Raw genomic sequence first — 21,192 nt, 5'->3', positions numbered from 1 at the left:
GGTTTTATTCAAGCGGAGATTTGGAACTTGACATCTCCAATCTATGATACCAATTCATTGGTTTCCAACTTTTCAGGTATCTATGCCTCCTCCGCATCGTAGTGGGGCTCCAAGAGTTTATCCGGTTTGACACGTTGGTCAGATTTGTCTAAAAATTTGAACAACTGAGCGACAACTGACAAGTGTTCAACTGAAGGGGAGACGGGGAACTCTATGAAATTACATACTACTTTTGTGGTCAGGAAGGCTTGTAACAATTTTGTGAACACGAAAAATTCACCAAAGTCGTGCTTGTTGAAAAGGGAGACTTCAGAGCTCACAGCAGCCTCTCTCTCTCAACCACTACTTCTGTTGTTACAGGTTTCAAGTATTTCACGGGATTCTCTAAGGATCTAAGGAAAAAAAGCTATCGAAATTATCGGGATTTTCCCAGTATTTTTTTCTCTGATTATCGTTGAATTTGGAAGCATTAGAGAGCTCAAAGTTCTGTGAATTTCTTTAAAGAATTTCGTTGTGCGCACTTTTGGAAGGAGATAGATTTCTTTTTGTTATGTGGAGATATTGGGTTTGAGGCTATTTTCATTCAAGTTCTTGCGCTCGTTATTGTGTTTTTGGCTCTCGAATTTCGTTTTGGGTAGGTGTTATAGATTGAGATTCGGTGGTCTTGGGGGTATTTCCGTGAATTGTCACTGAATTGGAGGATTGTAGAACTTTCTTTTCGGTGCCTGAATTGAAATCTTGGTAAGAAATTCGTCCGTTGAATAAATAGAAGTACAATACCCTTTAATTTTTTTCTAAGGGGTTTTACCATTTTACCCTAATTAAGAAGGGAGTGTTATTCTTTGATACTAATTGAAGCTGCTATCGAGGAACTGGTGCTGTCTATACTCATTCTGGTCATTTTCGTTTAGCCAATTTCAAATTTTAAGGAGATTGGTTTCAGGGTGTTTTATTTGCAAATTGTGGGAGCTGGGCGTTGAATTTTCTGAGGATGACAATCGAGTCTTTACCTGGAAGCTCAGGGTATTTGGACTCAGGCGCTGGAAGAAAGAATTCGTATTTCAGCAACCCTTATGTACTGGGTCTGACTCTGACTGCTAGTATTGGTGGCTTGTTGTTCGGGTATGACACAGGTACTGATACAATCTTCTGTGCTATTGCTATGTTTTCTGTTTATGATTTATGAGAGGTATTAGTACTATTTCTTGAACGTTCTACTCGTCTTGATATTATCTTGTTTCTTTCTATTTAGTTGTAAGTGATGCATCTGATTTAGACTTTAGCAATGATCAATTACTCTTGTAAGTTATAAGTCAAAATGCTTGGATGATAAAAGTATTCAACCTTGAAGAGGAATACCAAAGTCCTGATTGGAGAAGGAAATGGAAGATATCCTCTATATCAAAGTAGGGGGATGTTAACCATCCAAGGTCTTTCTCATGTTCTTTGATTGTTTAGAAACAATTGCTGCAAAAGCTCTGAAAAGAAATAATATAATTGCATCTTCTCCATTGGATATTTAATTGGGGATTCCTTGATGGATATGGCCAATGTTTTTCATATAAAGTTTGTTTACTATAATACATTTTAACTTGCTCCTAGATGTGGTCCCTGAGGATGATGATTGTATTAGCTTACCGCACTAACAACATAGGATGTGTTAGGTCGAGTCAAACAAATCTAACAACCTGCTTATCAACCATTTATATATACCCTTAATTTTATGTAGCTCATTTTCTCAACATTCAGCTTGTTGTTAGGATCAATGGGAGTATCAATTTTATCTCTTAACTTTCTAGGAATATGTCTGGGTTGGGGAGTCTCCTTTGAAAGATGTTTTTCCTTCCATGCTCGTTCTCTTCAACCTGAAAGAAAGACCTGTGTCGGAGTTCATTCAGTCTCCTTCCTCTATTGGGTTGAATTGGAACTTGGGTCTTTTGAGGAACCCTAGAGAGTCTGGAATTCCTTTTGTCTAACCTGTTGAGTATTTTGGATAACATAGTTTTTAATGCTCCTGCAAGTGGTAGTCGGGTTTGGTCTTTGAGTCCTAATGGGATGTTTTCCTATAAATCTTTTTTCACCTCTCTTGTAGCCACTGCATCTTCTCTTCCCTTTTCTGTGAAAGAAGTATGGTCCCCCAAAAGTTAGTTCTTTTTGTTGTGAAATTTTCCATGGGAGCATTAATACTTGTGACTTGTTGCAAAGGAAAAGACCAAATGTGTCCTTGTCCTCTAATTGGTGCTTTCTCTATAAGTTGAATGGTGAGACTGCCTACCATCTCTTAATCTCCTGTCCCTTTGTTTGTTGTATTTGGGAATGGTTTTGTTCTCTTTTTGGTTGTAGGTGTAATCCCCCTGCCAGTTTGGATGGGTTGTTTTGCCCATTTGTTTTGTGTACAAAAAAGGGGGCAGAATTTTGTGGGGATGTACAGGAGTAGCAGTGCTTTGGACAGTTTGGGAAGAGAGGAACACAAGAATTTTTGGGGAAAAAGAAAAGAGTAAGGAGACAGTCATTGTAATTGTAACCCTAAGAGTTGCACATTGGGTGAAGAAATCAAAACTTTTTTCAAACTTTACAGTGGAGGATTTCTTTAGGAATTGGGGGGCAATAGAAAGGGGTGATGCAGTCGGAGCAGAGCTTATGGCAGAAATTTTTGGGGTACAAAAGCTAAAGAAATGGGGATTATAAAGTTGGTTATTGAAGGGGATTTGAAGATAGTAGTTGGGTGGCTGAAGAAAGGTAAGGCCGTAAGGGAGTGGTTTGGCATTATTGAAATGAAATTATACATTTCAAGTGGATTTCAAGGGAATTGAAAATCCAAATAAGAGGGTAATAAGGTCAGTTAATTGTTTGGTGGAGGGTTTGGCTAAGAACGTGTTCATAAACATCAATTGTATTGGGCTCAATTGTAATAGGGTGATGGGGTGTTTGTTGCTGTAACGGGTTCACAACCCCTTGTAACCTTTTCTAATTTAGGTAATTAATTAAGTTTTCTGTGTTGCTGATAAAAAAAGTGTGGAATAAACAGGTCTTGGAAATGTGCAAACAAGAAAGACAGAGCTTGTAGGGAAAATGCCAAGGTTGGATAGGCTGAAAAAAGAGGATGCATTGTCCAATGAAGGGAGAAGAGAGAGAAACATTTTGAAGGAAGAATTGGAGAAAATATTTCATTTTGAGAATGTGATGTGGAGGCAAAAATCTAGAGTTTTATGGCTTAAGGAAGGGGATAAAATAGCGCTTCTTTCTAGGCCAAATAAATTTCATTCTTAGGCTAGAGGAGGATGAAAGGGTGGTGGATGACCAGGAATAAATTGCAGAAACTATTAAAAATTTCTACATTGATTTGTTCAGCTCCTCTCCATGTAGGAACTGTTTCCTTGGTGATTCGTGGTTGGAAAGAATTGGAGGGGTCCAAAAATCTTGGTTGGAAAGGGAACTCGAAGAGGAGGAAGTATGGGCAGCAATTAAGGTGATGAAGTGAGACAAAACACTAGGGTTGGATGGATTCAATATTTTTTTCTACGTCTTGTTGGGATATTGTCAAGAAGGATTTTATGCAGATATTTAAAGAAATGTAGATTGCAAAGTTCATTGAGAAGGTGCGAAAACTACATTCATTTCCTTGATTCCTAAGGTGGAGGATGCTTCGAAGGTAGAAGATTTCAGTCAATAAGTGTAATCAGTAGCCCTTATAAGATTATTGGAAAAGTTTTGTCAAGAAGGTTGCAATTAGTTTTGCATGAAGTATTAGGTCCTACTTGAATGGCTTTTGTAGAAGGGAGACAAATTTTGGATGGGGTTTTGGTTGCAAGTGAATGTGCTGATGCAAGAATTAGAAGTGGGAAGGTAGGTGTGATTTGTAAATTGGACATTGATAAGGCTTATGATCATGTGGAATGGGATTTGTTAGAAGTTCTGGATGGAATGGGATTTGGGGAGAAATGGAGGAGCTGGATTTTTCCAAGCTTCAAGAGGCATTAGACAAGGTTATCCATTTTCCTGCTTGTTTTGGTCTTGGTGGCAGAGGTGATGATCAGAATGTTGGTAAGAGGGGTGGAATAGGGGCTGTTTGAAGGTTTTCTAGTTGGAAATGGAGAGGTGTTGATTTCACATTTGCAATTTACGGATGATACATTGATTTTTTTGGATGCTGCAGTTCTAATATTAGGAGCAATTTTGAAATGTTATGAGATGGTGTCTGGGCAAAAAATTAATCTGTTAAAGAGTAATGATTGTGGTGGGGGGGATTTTGCATTTTGCATGCACATATATTTGGCTGCCTATTTTAGATATAATTGATCAAAGATTGGCGAGTTGGAAAGGTAGGTATTTGTTGTTGGGCGGAAAGATTACTTTAATTAAGAGTGTTTTATCTAATCTTCCAATTTATTATCTCTCATTGATTAAGGTGCTGTGCTTCAGTTGTGGAGACGATTGAGAATTTGAAAAAGGAGTTTCTTTGGAATGTTAGGGGTCATTATAAGAAATTTCATCTAGTGAAGTAGGAAAAGGTTTCAGGGATAAGAAGGATGTGGTCTTGAGATTAGGAGGGTAAGAACTTTTAATAAAGCTATCTTGGGGAAGTGGTTATGTAGGTTTGGGAGGGAGAGGAATTCATTGTGGAGAAGGGTGATTGCTTGCAAATAAGTTAATTATGGGTAGGATTTGAGGGAGGTTAAACCTTCATATGGAGTTTGTGTCGACTCTAGAAGGGGAAAATGAATTATCATTCAAATTTTTTGAATTTTGTTTCCTTTAATGTTGGGAATGGTGAACACATTAGGCTTTGAGAGGATGATTGGTTGGGGATAGGGAAGCTTTGTGATCTTTGTCCAAGAATGTATAGATTGAGTAGAAGAAATATCTCAATTGCTCAATGCTATGAAATTATACAAGGTGGAGTGGTGTGGTTCCCAAAGTTAAGAATGGCTCTTCTAGACTAGGAAATGGAGGAATGTATTAATCTTCTAGCTAAGATCCAAAGAGCTGAGTTAAATCTGGAAAGAGCTGATTCTAAATGGTGCAAGGAGAGTAATAAGGGAGTTTTCACAACGCTTTGGCAAGGAATCAAGTAGATAGGGAAACTGTTAAAGGTGTTTGGGGCAATCCTCTCCTGTTTAAGGTAGTGCCCTTTTGCTTGGATTGTGTCATTGGACAGCATTCTTACACAAGATCACATCATGGGTAAAGGCTTTCATTTGGCAGGAAGATGCTAACTTTGTCTTCTAGAGGATGAACTTGTGCTTCACCTGTGTTTTGGTCACTGCTATACAAAGATTATGTGGGGCTCCTTTTCTCAGTTTTCAAAATGGATATGTGGAACCCAAGATCTTCAAGTGAAAGTTTGGCTCTCTGGCCAGCCTTGAACGGAAATAGGAAAGAAAGATCATTTGGAGCTGTATACCTTTTGCATTTTGTTGGGAACTTTGGAAAGAAAGAAATAGAAGTTTTTTTTTGAAGACAAGCACAAATCTCATGATCGTCTTGTTTCTAGGTATGTAATAGGATTTTGGAATGGGTCCTGATTCTTTCAGAGTTTGAGAGCGGAGGCGAGGCGGTTGTGTTTCATAGGGGTGAGGCATAAGCCTTGAGAAAAAAAAAAAGAAAATGATATAATCCATAAACAATAAAGACATGAAAACATAACATTAGGATCTTATATGGCTTGTATGATATATTAGACATGGATTTATTTATTTTTATCAGTATATTAGACATGGATTTATGGTTCAAAGTATCCATACACCCCAATATGCTGAAAGGGATGTATTGAGTATCAGCACTTTGAACCATGCATACCTTTTTTTATAGTTTTTTTATTTTATAAGGTTAGTTTTATATTATTTTATTATTAAAAAGATTTTTTTAAAATACCATAAAAAAAGGGGTATCGGTACCCCAAAGAGACACTACAATTTTGGTTAGAATCTTATCGAATTAGTTTTTTATTTTTTTCCTTTTTTTTAATTTTTCCCTAGAATAACAAAACCATAGAAGTCAAACTTTTCAATTTAGGGATATGAACCAACATTGTTTTTAAGAACAAGGCATTCCTATTTCCTTTCTTGCACTAGTATGCTAGTGAAGAGTGACCATCTATATGATGCATGTGCTTTAGAAGAAATAGATTATCAAGTATGAGACAAATGGGCAAATGGTTAAGAATAAAGCATGAACTGTAAGGCAAGTTATTTTCTTATACATTTATATGCAAGTTTCTATTATTTGCATGTTTATTTATTTGCTCATTACACCAATATATACAAAACAAGGCTTTTTTTTTTGTCTTAAATTTATGTTTGCCCCTATGTAAACCTTCATATTCCACATTAGCATGCTGAATAGTTGAGGCCTAAACCTTGGACATTTTGAGGCCAAAGGCCCAAAGGCTTAAGCCTCAAACAACTCAAGGCCTAAGCCTTGCTGGCGGCGAGGCCATTGAGGCTAGGCCTTTTTTTGTAGCCTCACCTCAAGAGCCTTTTAAAACAATGTTTGAGAGGAACAATAAAGAATCTGCTGACAGTTGTAGTTAGGTCTTAGTTGGGCTTTTTTTTGGTTTTTATTTGTTTTGTAACATCCGCTCTATTAAGAGCATACTTTTCTTTGTACACTTTAGTATAAATATTATTGCACAGGGCGGCAATAATTTTTTTTTCTCCCCTCGTCTTTCTTCTCCAACCTCATCCTTCTTTCTTCTTCTCTTGTAAACCTTTCTTCTGTTCTTTTTCTTCCATTTTCTTTATTTTTTCTGGTTCTTTATTGCCTACTTGGTACCAGGGCCGTTTTAAGGATACTTGGTGTGCATCCCATGCAGTCTTGAGCATTGTTTTAAAAGGCTCTTGAGGCAAGGCCAAAGGCCTAAGCCTCGAGGCAAGGCTAGAAATAAAGATAAGTTGTTGGAAGTAATGTGATTGGGAAAGAAATAAAGATATGTAAAGTTTGACATGCTTGAATTGTTGAGTGCTTGAATATGTTTTATATGTTACATTTGATTTTATTTTTGCATTTCACTTTTAGTATGTTTTATATGTGTTGAAGTTTGACCTGCCATAGAATTCTGTCTTGTTCGTTGACTGTAGAGTAAAGTAGACAGCAAGAAGTAGGAGAGGAAAGAAGAAAAGAGAGAAGAGAGAAAAGAGAGAAAGGCTGGTTCGAATTAGGAAAAAAAGTTAATCCCTTGATTCGGCCAGACCTATTATTATATTATTGACTTATTGAAAAAGACTTGAGTGCCCTTCTTTAAGTAAGAGGCACTCGAACTAACATAACAGTACACATCAGCATTCTCAACAAGTACAAAGACTGAAATACCCCTTCACTAACACCACTAACACTCCCCCTCAAGCTGGTGAGTATATATCATATAATCCCAGCTTGTTACATATGTAGTCCACTCTCCCCCGACTCAAGCCTTTTGTAAACAAGTCTGCCCACTGGTTTCCCGTACTAACATATGCAGTTTCTATCACCCCATTCAGCACCTTCTCTCTCACAAAATGACAGTCAACTTCGATGTGCTTGGTTCTTTCATGAAACACTGGATTGGAAGAGATATGAACCGCTGCCTGATTGTCACAGTAGAGCTTCATTGGAGTACTGATGTCATATCCTATCTCCTGTAGAAGGTTCCTCAGCCACACTAGTTCACAAGCAGTATGTGCCATGGCCCTATATTCCGCTTCTGCACTGCTTCTTGCCACAACTGTTTGCTTCTTACTTTTCCATGTTACCAGGTTACCCCCCAGAAAGGTGCAATAGCCTGTGGTAGATCGTCTATCAGACATAGAACCTGCCCAATCAGCATCGGTGTATCCTTCTACTACCAGTTTTCCACCACTTCTGTACAGCAAACCACGACCAGGAGCTCCTTTCAGATACCTCACAATCCTTAGCACTGCATTCCAATGTGGGACCAAAGGTTTCTGCATGAACTGACTCACCACACTAACCGCAAATGAAATATCTGGCCGAGTAATGGTTAGATAGTTTAGTTTGCCTACAAGTCGTCGGTATCTGCCAGGCTCTTCAAACACTTCACCTATATCACTGCTCAGCCTCGTATTTGTTTCCATAGGTGTCTCAGCCGGTTTAGTACCCAACAATCCTGTTTCTTCCAGTAAATCAAGCACATATTTCCTCTGGCACAAATTAATGCCATGCTTAGATCTTGCTACCTCTATGCCCAAAAAGTATTTCAACTTGCCAAGGTCCTTTGTCTGAAAGTGTTCCTGTAGGAATGCCTTCAATCTGTCAATGCCCATTTTATCATTCCCAGTCACAACGATATCATCCACATACACCACCAATATTATTTTACCTGCCGAAGAGTCAAGACTGAAGACAGAGTGATCAACTTGGCACTGTTTCAGACCAAACTTCTTGACCACCTCACTGAACCTACCAAACCATGCTCGAGGGGACTGTTTAAGTCCATAAATAGCCTTCTTAAGTCTACATACCTTACCATCCTCCCCCTGAGCAACAAACCCAGGTGGTTGCTCCATGTAGACCTCCTCGAGCAAATCCCCATGCAAAAAGGCATTTTTGATATCGAGCTGATGGAGAGGCCAACCAGACATAGCTGCAAGGGAGATGACGACACGAACTGATCCTATCTTAGCAACCGGGGAGAACGTCTCCGTGTAGTCAATGCCATAGGTTTGGGAGTACCCTTTGGCAACCAGCCGCGCCTTCAGGCGCTCAACACGACCATCTGGCAAGTACTTAACACTATACACCCACTTACAACCGACAGCCTGCTTCCCAGGAGGAAGAGCGGTGAGATCCCAAGTGTGATTATGATGCAAAGCAGAGAGCTCTTCTTCCATAGCACGGCACCACTCTGGAGAGGTAAGGGCTTCCTGGACATCCTTAGGAACAACCACGGAGGATAACAAAGATATGAACTGGCGATGGGAAGCGGAGAGGTGGGTAAGTGAAACAAAATTGGAAATAGGGTGAAGGGTGCAAGTACGCTTACCTTTCCGTAAGGCAATAGGAAGATCTAGGTCGGAGGCTGGTGTCGAAGCTGGAGCTGGATCTGTCGACGGTGATGAAGCTGGAGGAGCTGCAGCCGGTACACGTGGGCGATGTGTATACACGTGACGGATGGGTGGACGGTCAACCAATGGTGGCACCGGAGGCAAGGACGTAGGCATGACTGGAACCAAAGGAGGTGGATCAGCCACAGGAAGAGGAAGAGGAGGTGGTGATGTGGGGGAAGCAGCAGCACCGGACCCCACGAAGAACGGAGTAGACTCAAAGAATGTAACATCAGCACATACCAAGGAACGACGAGAACTAGGATGATAACACTTGTACCCTTTCTGAGTTCGGGAATAACCAAGGAAGATACACTTCAGGGAACGTGCATCTAACTTGTCAGTCCCGGGACTCAGATTATGAACGAAGCAGACACACCCAAATACCCGGGGAGAAAGCGGAAACGGAGACATGTTGGGGAATAAGACACTAAAAGGAGAACGACCATCAAGGATAGACGTGGGCATCCGATTAATTAAGAAACAAGAGGTGAGCATTGCATCGCTCCAAAAAGTTTTGGGAACATTCATGTGGTGCATGAGGGAGCGTGCCGTTTCTACAAGATGGCGGTTCTTTCTCTCAGCAACCCCATTTTGTTGCGGAGTATAGGTACATGAAGTTTGGTGTATAATCCCATGGTGGTCCAAGTATTCTCGAAAAGATGAGGACAAGTATTCACGACCATTATCAGAACGGAAAATTTTGATGTGAACACCAAATTGATTGCGGATCTCAGCATAAAATTTCTGGAAGATGGAAAATAATTCACTTCTTTCTTTCATTAAATAGAGCCACGTCATTCTTGAACAGTCATCAACAAAAATAACAAAATATCGGTATCCATTATATGACATCACTTTATAAGGACCCCAAACATCTGAATGAATTAAAGAAAAAAGACTCGACACACGGTTATCGACCCTAGAACGAAAGGGAACACGATGGTGTTTCCCAAATTGACAAGACTCACAATCTAAAACAGAAAGTTGACTCAATGAAGGGACTAAGGACTGCAACACTTTCAGCGAAGGATGACCAAATCTACAGTGCCACTGGAGAGGAGAAATGGATGACTGAAGAGCCGTTGACGTTCGTCCACCACCATCAAGATAATACAGTCCACCGGCTTCATGCCCTCCACCAATCTTCATCCCCGTCTTGAGATCCTGAAAAACACACATAGAAGGGTAAAAAGTGATGGAGCACTTAAGTGACTTGGTCAGCTTACTAACAGACATAAGATTAAATGGAAGCTTAGGTACATATAAAACAGAGGATAGGGATACAGGGTCTAGGTCAACATTACCAACACCACAGATAGATGACGTGGAGCCATTAGCAAGGGTAACAGATTGTGATGTTGAGCAATGAGTGAGAGATGAAAACACACCTGGAGTTCCCGTCATGTGATCGGAGGCTCCAGAGTCAATAATCCAGGGGTTGGGTGTGGATGCCAAACAAGCCATACCTGAGTGTGCAAAGGAAGCTGTGTTCTGCTGCGACTTGGATTGAACAAACCTCTCATACTCATCACGAGGAACACTCACCATCTCCTTGCCTGGACCATCTGAGGGAGTAGAAGGCATCGGGTCAGCTGACCGTTTCTCCTGTGTAGGGCTGAAACTGGTGTCACTAGTCATGGCATGGTTGGCCCACGTCGAGGGAGGACCATGTAAGTCATAGCAGTAGTTAATGGTATGTCCATCCAAACCACAGTGAGTACACTTCCGTGGACCCGAGCCACGTCCTCTACCACGAGCTCCCCCTGAATCTCTGCCTCCAGTACGACCACCACCACGGATGTGTGTAGATCCACCACTACCACTCCTGCCAGGCTGGGTTCCTCGAGTCCCACTTCTGCCACCTCGGCCTCTTGACACTGCAACTGCTGATTTATCGGAGACATTAGAGTCCATAGATCCAATGGAAGCCCTCCGAAGACGAGCAAACACCTCCTCTAAAGATGGAAGAGCAGATCCCCCTAGTATCTGGGCTCGTACTGGTTCATACTCAGACTTCAGCCCCACCAGAAACCGTGTTACATCAAGCTGCTCTCGCTGTTGCTGTTGAACTTTGACATCTGAAGTGAGAGGATGATAGACATTTAACTCATTACGGATATTCCTCACATTGGCATAGTACTCCTCAAGGCTCTGATTTCCCTGTTGCAGATTGAAGTATTCCTGATACAGTTGATATACCCTAGTGGTATTATCCTGACCTGAATACAGTTTCTTGGCATGATCCCACACCTCTTTGGCTGTGTCAAGAAACATGAAGTTCACACTGATTTTGGGTTCCATACTGTTCCACAACCATGTAATGATCTGTGCATCTTCCTGTTCCCAGTCTTCATACTCCTGAGAATTAGCGGGGGGTTTCTCCTCTCTTATATGCTTCACTTTCTTCTTCGCCTTCAGAAAAACCTCTACAGACTTGGCCCAAGGGACATAATTCTCTCCATTCAGTTTAATGGAGGTCATTTGGACATTCAGGTAGTCAGTAGATATCATGACACTAGGTTTACTATCACTGTTATCTGCCATTGCCGAACTCCCTTAATTCTGAGCACTGAATTAGGAGCACTACACACTGCACACTACACACAGACACTTCATCGAAATCTGCACACTGATTTCAACAGCTGAGAACTGCAACACCACAAACCCTACTCACCGAAGTCTGTACACTGATTTCAGCAGTATTAAATGTTGAAAACTACAACACCACAACCCCTACTCACCAAGGTCTACACACTGATTTCAGCGATATCAAAAGCTGAAAACCACACTTGTAACACCACCAACATTAATCCACAACTATAGGAAGCTTCACCATTAAGTAGACACTATTGCCATTCGAATCACACACAAACCAGAATAAACCCTAGCATAAACCCTAGCATACTGCAATCTGAGAACCCATCATGCGAACTGTACTACACCTCTCATGTATTCCATAACAAAAAAAAAATATATAAAAAAAAACTTTACCTCATCGCCTGAAGGCCAACCATACGAAGGGCTGAGACACCACTGCACCACACGTACCAGCCCTAACTAGGGCTTAGAAACCACAGCAACCAATCACCAACGACACAATCGGAGGCATAGAGACCTCCTAGGGAAGAGGGCGATCACTCCTTTTCAGCCCTTTTCCCAGTCTCCAACTCACAACTGAGAACCCCAAGTGAAACCCTAATTCGAATGCGCAGAAGGCAGAATTCTAGCAAGTCTGATTTGGTGAACCTAGCTCTGATACCATGTTGAAGTTTGACCTGCCATAGAATTCTGTCTTGTTCGTTGACTGTAGAGTAAAGTAGACAGCAAGAAGTAGGAGAGGAAAGAAGAAAAGAGAGAAGAGAGAAAAGAGAGAAAGGCTGGTTCGAATTAGGAAAAAAAGTTAATCCCTTGATTCGGCCAGACCTATTATTATATTATTGACTTATTGAAAAAGACTTGAGTGCCCTTCTTTAAGTAAGAGGCACTCGAACTAACATAACAGTACACATCAGCATTCTCAACAAGTACAAAGACTGAAATACCCCTTCACTAACACCACTAACAATATGTTATGTTTATGTATTTTAATTTGAGCTAGTAGGCTTCTTAAAACATTTAGTTTAAAATTAAAGTTTGCATTTTAATTAACACTACTTTTTAATATTTTTTGAATTGTTTGCATTTTTTTGAATTTCTTCAAAATTTTTTGTGTTGCTTCAAAAAGGTGTGTCTCACCTTGCACCTTGTGCCTTGGGTGCAAAAATCCGTTTTTTTTTTTTTTGGCATCTTGTGCTTTTAAAATAAACAGGAGACACAAGATAATACAAGGTACATAAAAAATAATATTCAAAAAAAAAAACTTACATAATATGGATCTTCATGACTACAATTACTGTTTTTTTTCTTAACTTGGTTATACCAGCAGAAATTCTTTTAGATTCCTGAGTTTGAAATCCTTTAATCTTGATATTAAATGGTGCATCATTTGCATCAACACTCTATTTCTCAGTTAATGCTTCCTTGTTCTGAAGTGTCATATTTACCTAACATAGTGAAAATATTTATTGCAGGTGTTATATCAGGGGCTCTTCTCTATATTCGAGATGATTTTGAGATGGTTGATCGTAGTAACTTTCTACAGGTACAAGTTATAAAATTTGTTCTATTTGCTCTGGTGTTTGAATAATCAACTTGATTGACTTTTGTTTCTCAGAAAGTTACTGAATCCTGACAATTACAGGAAACAATTGTTAGCATGGCACTAGTAGGAGCAGTTATTGGAGCTGCAGCAGGGGGTTGGATGAATGATGCTTGTGGACGTAAGAAAGCTACTCTTTTTGCTGATGTGGTGTTTACTATTGGATCAATTGTGATGGCCGCTGCACCAGACCCATATATTCTTATATTTGGAAGGCTTCTGGTTGGCTTGGGTGTGGGTGTAGCATCTATTACTGCTCCAGTCTATATTGCTGAAGCATCCCCATCTGAAATTAGGGGAGGACTTGTGAGCACAAATGTTCTTATGATTACTGGTGGACAGTTTCTTTCTTACCTTGTGAATCTTGCTTTTACTGAGGTCAGGTTTATTTTAATCTTCTGTTTTCTGTGATTTATCTATCTCTTCTTTATTATAGCTATTTTGAAAAATACCCAATAAAATTCTTAAAAGTAAGAACTAAAATGAAATTACCTAGTATATATATTATAGTAGGTGGATTGAGAAAGTTGTTGAGGATTTTACTGTTATTAGCTTCTTTTATTTTCTTATTTTGTTTAGTTAGCATGTTGGGACTACAATCTATTAGTTATAAGTCTTTTAAGCTGTAGTTTATGTTTCTTTTTTAAGTTGTAAGCATCAGCCGCCCTATCAAGGGTATATGTCTTTGTACTTATGTTTTTATGTAAGTATAAAAGTTAATGGGAGAGGGTGAGCAGCATTATTGCCTTCTCTTTCTGTTCTCTATTCTTTCTCTTCTCCTTCTACTCTTCCACAAATTCTCACCTTTCTTCCTCTTTGCAATTTTATTTCTGTTCTATTGATTTCTACTTGGTATCAGAGTCAAGATTAAACATTCTTGAAGCAGATTCATGCAGCCCTAGATCAGACAACTGCATAAAGGAATAGAAAATTGATTAATTGGCATCAAGATCAGGAAGACTAGAGTGAAGGAAGAGTCCTAGTCAGATTGGACTCTTGGTTTTTGACCTGGAATTGGGCACTCAGATCTTTCTGGATTTATTGGAGCTTCCTACAGTGGGTGGTTCAGTTTCTAGCAAGTTTTGGGCTTCATAGTGAGGTCGATACAGTATTCTCTTGCTTCTCTCAGTTACCAGGAAGGGAGATTTCTCTCTGGGCAAGGTTTTCAAAGGAAGAGCTCCCCACTTATTCTGCTGAGATTGATCTGATCTAGAAGTATTTTGTTTGTTTTTTCTTATTGATTTAAGCTGATTAAATTGATATGGAGGGCTGTAGTGCTGAACAGAAATCTATCGGTGACCTAGGTCTGGGTGTAGGAGGTACTAGTGATCCTTTTGGATCTGGGGTTATTACTACAATTAAATTGAGTGGTACAAACTATCTAGAATGGCCACAATCAGCCAAGATGGCTATTGGTGCACATGGAAAACTAGGGTGTATTAATGGAGAGGAGAAGAAACCTGATACAAATTATTCCCAGTGGGTGCAAGAGAATTACATGGTAATGTCTTGGCTGTGTAATTCTATGTTACCTATTAATAAAAGTTTTTTGTGGGCTGATACTACAAAGGAGAATTGGTATGGAGCAATTGAGATTTATTCTCAGAAGCAAAATGTATCTAGAGCCTATTAGTTGAGGAATCAAATAATTAATACAAGGCAAGGAGATAGACCTCTTGTTTGGGAGAGTATTGAGGATGCAACAACTTATTAGAACTTGGTAGAAAAGAATAGGGTGTTTGAATTCCTTGCTAGACTAAACCCTAGATTTGATATTTCTAGATTAGGGGTGAGCAAATGGTCTATTTGGATAAAAATCGAACTGAATAAACCGAAATCTTTAAAACCAAAATTTTAAATGAAAAACTGAACCGAAATCAAAATATTGAAAAACCTAAATAACCAAAACCAAAATTTTCGGTTCGGTTTTCGGTTAAAACCAAATTTCAACACTATATATATTATAGTGTATATTTTAATATATAATATATACTAAAAAATATATGTTATACAATGTATATAATAAATTACATATTTTAATACAATATAATATATTTTATACATATTATATATGTATTATATGTTAATATATATTCTAGATAATAAAGTTCGGTTAATTTGGTTTTTTCGGTTAATCAAATTTCTAAACATGAAAACCGAAACTGAAACCAAAATTTTACAAAACCGAAATAACCAAAAACTGGAAAAACCGAACCGAAAAAAAATGAAATTGAAATTTTTGGTTTGGTTTTTCGATTTTAGCCGAATAATGCTCACCCCTATTCTAGATAGCACATTCTTTCTGGAGAAAGTGTGACCCTTTCTCAAGCATATACTTTTGTGTATGGAAAGGAGAGTGGGAGGAATGTAGACAGTCTAGGATTGACCAATCAGCTATGGTTAGTACAGCCAAACCTAAGCCCAATGGAGACAGGGGGAGTAATGAGATTAAACTAGAAGACAAGAAGGACTTGGTATGTGACTATTGCAAGAAGCCTAAGCATACTAGAGATACCTGCTAGAAACTCCATCAACATCTTATATCAGCTCGGGTTAGAAACATGAAAGGAAATGCTAATATGACAATCATTGGAGACTCATTAGGACCTCTAACTCCAGCTTCCTTGGAGTCCATTGCAGTAGCAGCAGTTAAGTCAGAATTGGAGAAGCATGGGTGTAAGCATCAAGAAATGGCCCACTTGGGTTGAATTTGAGTTGCCACCTGTCATTCAAGTGAAATGGAGGTGGGTGATAGGACCTCTGGGAACTATATCAATTGGGTGTTATTAGTGTAGTGGTGTCCCCCTTCATCAAAATGGGACTTACCCAAATCATCATCTAAGCCTTGTTCCAGCTATATGGTTCTGCTACATGACCCTGGTCTGATGTTTTCAATTTACTTTTTATTTTAAGTTAATAACTTGCAATTACTTCAAGAAATATTATCTCTTCAAAGATATTTTATTGTGGAAAATAAGGGAATTCAGGGGCACCCTCCTAATGACACTGGTAGGAAGCATTTCTTTGACACTCTATCCTCAACTTGTGATTGATTGGGAATTGGGAGGACAATAAGAGAAGCTCTCTTTCTCTCTTATTTAGTTGCAAGAAATTCTCTATGTATGCTTTGTGTGTACTTTCTTTATTCTTATGGTTAGAGCCTAAATTTCAGTTTGCTCAAAATCTATGAATGCCATTTTCATGATAGAACAGGTCGCAGGGACGTGGCGCTGGATGCTTGGGGTTGCTGCTGTACCAGCTGTTATACAATTTTTTCTTATGTTGCTTCTTCCTGAGTCTCCCCGCTGGCTTTATATGAAGGTACAAAAATACTTTGTTCTGTTTCCTTTCGTGGAATTTATTTGTAGACTGCCTATTTTTTGTGCCATTCATTTTCAACATGAGCCTTAACTGCAGAATGAGAAATCTGAAGCTGTTGCTGTACTTGCTAAAATCTATGATCCTTACCGTTTGGAGGAGGAGATTGACCAACTATCTGTTGCATTGCAAGAAGAACTTGATACAGGGAATGCTATCAGATATCGAGATATTTTCAAATACAAGGAAATCAGACTTGCATTTCTGGCTGGTGCTGGACTTCAGGTAAAAATGAATGACTGCTTCTAAGCTGTATGAGTGTTTTTAGATAACTGGATGCTGCCATCATTGAACTGTCAATACTGCCTTGGCACATGGCTCAATATGTAGCTTTTAGTGGTAGGCCATAATAGTTTAATGGTAATTGTTGGCCAAGTTCATGGATGCATGTGTGCGTCATGATTTTGAAACCAGACTGGACCAGGCGGTTGGGCAGTTGACCTGGGAACCGGTCATGGCTCCAAGTCCGGTATGACTGGGATCAGACTGCATGGTCGGACCGTTTGACCCCGGGAACTGGTGGCCAAAACAGTTCCGTTTCTGGGTCGGCTTTTAAAACCATGGTGTGCATGTACACATACATATTGCATGCTTACAAGAAATTAAATGGAAGGGGGAAATGCTAAAGAAATTGATGCTACAAACTATAGTACAAGGGAGAAGTAAATAATAGAAATGGAGTAGCAATAATGGTAGATAAGGATTAAAAAATGAAATTGTAACTATTAAAAGAGTTAGAGATAGAATAATTCTAACTAATTTTAGGTGAGGAAATCATTAACATTAAAAGATAATTTAGGAAAACTTAAAAAGGGGTTTTAATCGAAGAAATTCCAAATGAAGAGAAGACTTTCATAGGAGGACATATAAATAGGTGTGCTGGGAAAAGAATTGCAGGATATGATACGACACATGGAGGATTTGGATTTGGATAGAGAAATGAAATAGGAAAACAATTTTAGAATTTTCAATAGCTTATAATATAGCATTAGTAAACACATTTTAAAAAGGATGGACATTTAATAACATTTAAAAGTGGATTATATTTTAAGTTAAATAAGTTTTTTTTTTTTTCCTTACTAGGAGAATAGAACAACAAGGATTGCAAAGTCATTTCAGGGGAAAACTTAACCATGCAGTATAGATTGTTGGTGGTAGATGTGTACAGTAGGAAATTGAAGTGAATAGAAAATAAAGTAGGTGCCTAAGAAATAGGTGTGGGCAAATCTAGAAGGAGAAAAATTAGCACAATTTAGAGGTAGGTTAATAATAAAAGGAAAGTGAAATTTAAATGAAGACATTAATAATATGTGGCTGGAAATTGCTAACTGTATAAAAAAATAGTAGCAAAGGACGTTTTAGAAGAATCTAAATAAAAATAGCAAAATGCAAAAGAAACTTAGTGGTGAAATGAAGAGATTCAGAGTACAACCAAAGTAAAATGAGCATGTTATGAATATTGGCAGAAGACCAAAGATGTAGAAACTTGGAAAAATATAAAGCCATAAGAAATGAAATTAAAAAAGAAAGTAAGTGAATCTAAATTTAAAGCATATTATAGACTTCATCATAACTTAGGCACTAAAGAAGGAGAAAATGGATTTATAAATTAGCAAAAATGAGAGAAAGGAAGGCAGAGATTTAAATCATGTTAGATGCATCAAAGATGAGATCAAGGAGTCTCAACAAAAGATGAAGAAATAGAAGAAAGATACAATAAACTGCTTTGAGAAATTTTTTTTTGATAAGTAAACTGCTTAGAGAAATTATTAAATGAAGAACATTTAGAGGGTGCTAATGAAAAAGGGGTTTATAAATGTAGTGGCATTAAAAATAACATCTACTTCCATAAAATTAGAATTACCAAAGTGAAGTAGTTACTAAATAAGATGAAGGGAGGAAAGGCAAAAGTACCTGATGGTATCCCAATAGAGTTGTCAAAGGTTATTGAAGGGGTAAACTTATTATGGCTTAAGGATTTTGAAGGCCAAACACAACATGGTAAATGGTTTGATTATGGAAAATGAACAATGCAGAATCTGCTTAGGTATTCTATTAACATTGACTTCTCTGATTCTTGGTACGGTGCGTTGCATTAACTTGTGCAAGAAACAAAAGTACATTTTGGTTGTTTCAAATGCACATCACTCAATGTGATAAGGTGCAGCCTGTGAGATCTGAAGTTGTAAAAGTTTAACATCATGCATGCTAGGCTTTATGCTGCAACATTGATGTCAGACACCTAATTCCGCTTGCCTGCTTGAACCTAAAATTATCTATGTTGATGATAGGATAAAAATGAAACGTTATAGTACTCTTACCATTTTGAACCACCTATGGTTTTCTACTTCTGATTGCATGGTTCATATAATAGGAACTCTTTTGGAATATTGCCTTATAGGGGAATTAAAAAGTAAAATGGCAAAACTAGATTAGTGAAAATCATGGACCAGAATGTCAAGAATTATTCATTCATTCAGAAATTTGAGTTTGCAGGCTTTTCAGCAGTTCACTGGAATCAACACAGTCATGTACTACAGCCCTACAATTGTGCAAATGGCTGGGTTTCATTCTAATCAGTTAGCCTTGCTCCTTTCCCTGATTGTTGCTGGTGTGAATGCTACAGGAACTATTGTAGGTATTTACCTGATTGACCGTTTTGGGCGGCGGCGTTTAGCCCTAACCAGCTTATCTGGTGTAATTGTATCCCTTGTGGTCCTCTCTGGGGCATTCTTCTTACAGGCATCTGGTCTTTCATTGGGACTTTGTGAGGAAGGTGTTCTGCGTGGCAACTGCAGTAGTGGATATAGCTGGTTTGCAATCTTGGGACTAGCATTGTACATTGCTTCTTTCTCACCTGGCATGGGGCCTGTGCCATGGGCTGTGAACTCAGAAATATATCCTGAGGCCTATCGAGGGGTTTGTGGTGGTATGGCAGCAACCGTGAATTGGGTGTCAAATCTCATTGTAGCACAGACATTCCTGTCAATGGCTGCTGTTGTGGGGACTGCTGTGACATTCCTGATTCTTGCAGGTGTTGCTGTACTCGCTTTCTTGTTTGTGGTTGTTTATGTGCCAGAAACAAAGGGGTTGAGCTTTGAGCAAATGGAAAATTTGTGGAAAGAGAGAGCATTGGGGAGTGGGAATGACAGGGAAGGCCTCCTTGGGAGGAGGAATGGGTTCTAAGTAGTTATATGCCCCTCGCCTTGTATATTTAATAGTATCAAATACAGGGTTCCTTCACAATGGGTTGGAATAAAAGCTCAGCTTTGAGGTTTGTTATTCATGTAAGGCCAATCATAATGTTCTTAAGGAGCAAATGGACATCACCGCCAGAAGTTTGGAATAAAATAAAGCAGAAGCAGGTCTTGTTCGAGATCATAATGGCCGATGGATATGTGGTTTCCCAGATTTTCTTGGTGATACAACTTTTGATGTGGCTGAAAGTATGGTCTCTTAAACTATAACTTAAGCTGGTTCAGGAAAGATGGTACAACAGGCTGGTGCTCGAATCGGATTTTCAATCTAATGTTCTAATAATGCTTCAAGGAGTCTAATGTATGGTGTCTTGGTCCTTTATATGATGATAAACTGAGTTTACTACGTAAGTGCCCCAATGTGGTTATCAGGCATTGTCATAGAGAAAGCAATCAGTGTGCTGATAGACTTTCAAAAGTAGGTTCAGAACAATCTAGTAGATTGCAGATTTGTGCTGTTCCTCCTTGTATTTGTCTTACTGTCTTGGTTGATATGTATGGGGTGTCTACCCTCGTCGTTGTATTTATGCTTAGCTTAATATAGTTTCTTTTATGAGCAAAATAATCAATTAATAAATTGATTAACTTTGGGGTTACATGTAATTCAAATAAATAGTTTTAAAATAAAATTAAAAAAGTTGATTATTAAAATCAATATTTTTTAAATGTTCATGAAATGAATGAACCATTAATCCATTAATATATATTTATGTTAAAATGATTTACTTAATTTTTGGTAATTTATAAAATAAAAAATTCTAGATTAATTAGTTTAGTAATTAAAATTATGAATTTCTTATGATATGAATCTTAAGAAATTTTAATGGATCTTATATAATTTTTAAATTAAGATTTATTTACTTGTATTTGTACCACGATAAATTTATAAAAGACCAGGCTCGTCTGATCTGGCCTGAACTAAGATCGAGCCAACTTCCCGTGTCTTTCCATTTGAAGACATTAAAAAAAAAAATTGAAAAGTTTGATTTAGAGCTTCCTGAAAATAGCCCAAAACGGGCTTCATGCGTCTTTTCAGGGTGGCATCTTTTGGCAGCTAGATCTTTTCCCAACCAAATCAGAAAAGACCAAAACGCAGATTGTTGGGTTTCTAAACAGCTGGCAGTCTACACAAAAAGACGCACCAAACGGGGCCAATGTGCTCTGCGCTATTATCTCAGGCGGCACAACTCCTCTTGGGTTCAAACTGCCCTCTCATTCTAATGAGTTCCAAAGCTCCAAAAGCTTGATTAGGGTTCCCATTGGCCAGGAACTAGGGATTTGGATTTGATTCTCTAAGAAAGGTTTGATCTAATTG

The 21,192-nt window shown here is 38.6% G+C and overlaps 1 protein-coding gene across 3 annotated transcripts; it reads left to right on the top strand.

Annotated features, from left to right (window-relative positions):
• The first annotated feature begins 186 nt into the window (after positions 1-186).
• On the top strand, positions 187-20,439 carry INT1 (inositol transporter 1). 3 transcript variants are annotated; one of them, XM_010243217.3, is made up of 7 exons: positions 187-741; positions 944-1,133; positions 13,115-13,185; positions 13,285-13,620; positions 16,456-16,563; positions 16,660-16,845; positions 19,117-20,439. In XM_010243217.3, the coding sequence occupies exons 2-7, from the start codon at positions 992-994 to the stop codon at positions 19,804-19,806; spliced, it is 1,533 nt and encodes a 510-aa protein (XP_010241519.1). In that variant the 5' UTR covers positions 187-741; positions 944-991; the 3' UTR covers positions 19,807-20,439. The 3 variants fall into 3 exon arrangements, with proteins under 3 accessions (XP_010241519.1, XP_010241518.1, XP_088758145.1); XM_010243216.3 differs by having other exon boundaries at positions 912-1,133; XM_088902019.1 differs by having other exon boundaries at positions 187-1,133.
• Positions 20,440-21,192: the final 753 nt, after the last annotated feature.

Source organism: Nelumbo nucifera, chromosome 1 (genome assembly GCF_055504915.1).
Source record: "Nelumbo nucifera cultivar China Antique chromosome 1, China Antique-T2T, whole genome shotgun sequence".
Lineage (NCBI taxonomy): Eukaryota > Viridiplantae > Streptophyta > Magnoliopsida > Proteales > Nelumbonaceae > Nelumbo > Nelumbo nucifera.
Note: the sequence above shows the minus strand (reverse complement) of the source record. Positions and strands in the feature narration are given on the sequence as shown.

What these genes read in the sequence shown, in the direction of transcription:
- INT1 (XM_010243217.3), top strand. Translation starts at nt 992, where the DNA reads ATGACAATCGAGTCTTTACCTGGAAGCTCAGGGTATTTGGACTCAGGC. An exon ending in CCCGCTGGCTTTATATGAAG is followed by an intron (nt 16,564 to 16,659) that starts GTACAAAAATAC and finishes CCTTAACTGCAG; the next exon opens with AATGAGAAATCTGAAGCTGT. An exon ending in TGGCTGGTGCTGGACTTCAG is followed by an intron (nt 16,846 to 19,116) that starts GTAAAAATGAAT and finishes TTGAGTTTGCAG; the next exon opens with GCTTTTCAGCAGTTCACTGG.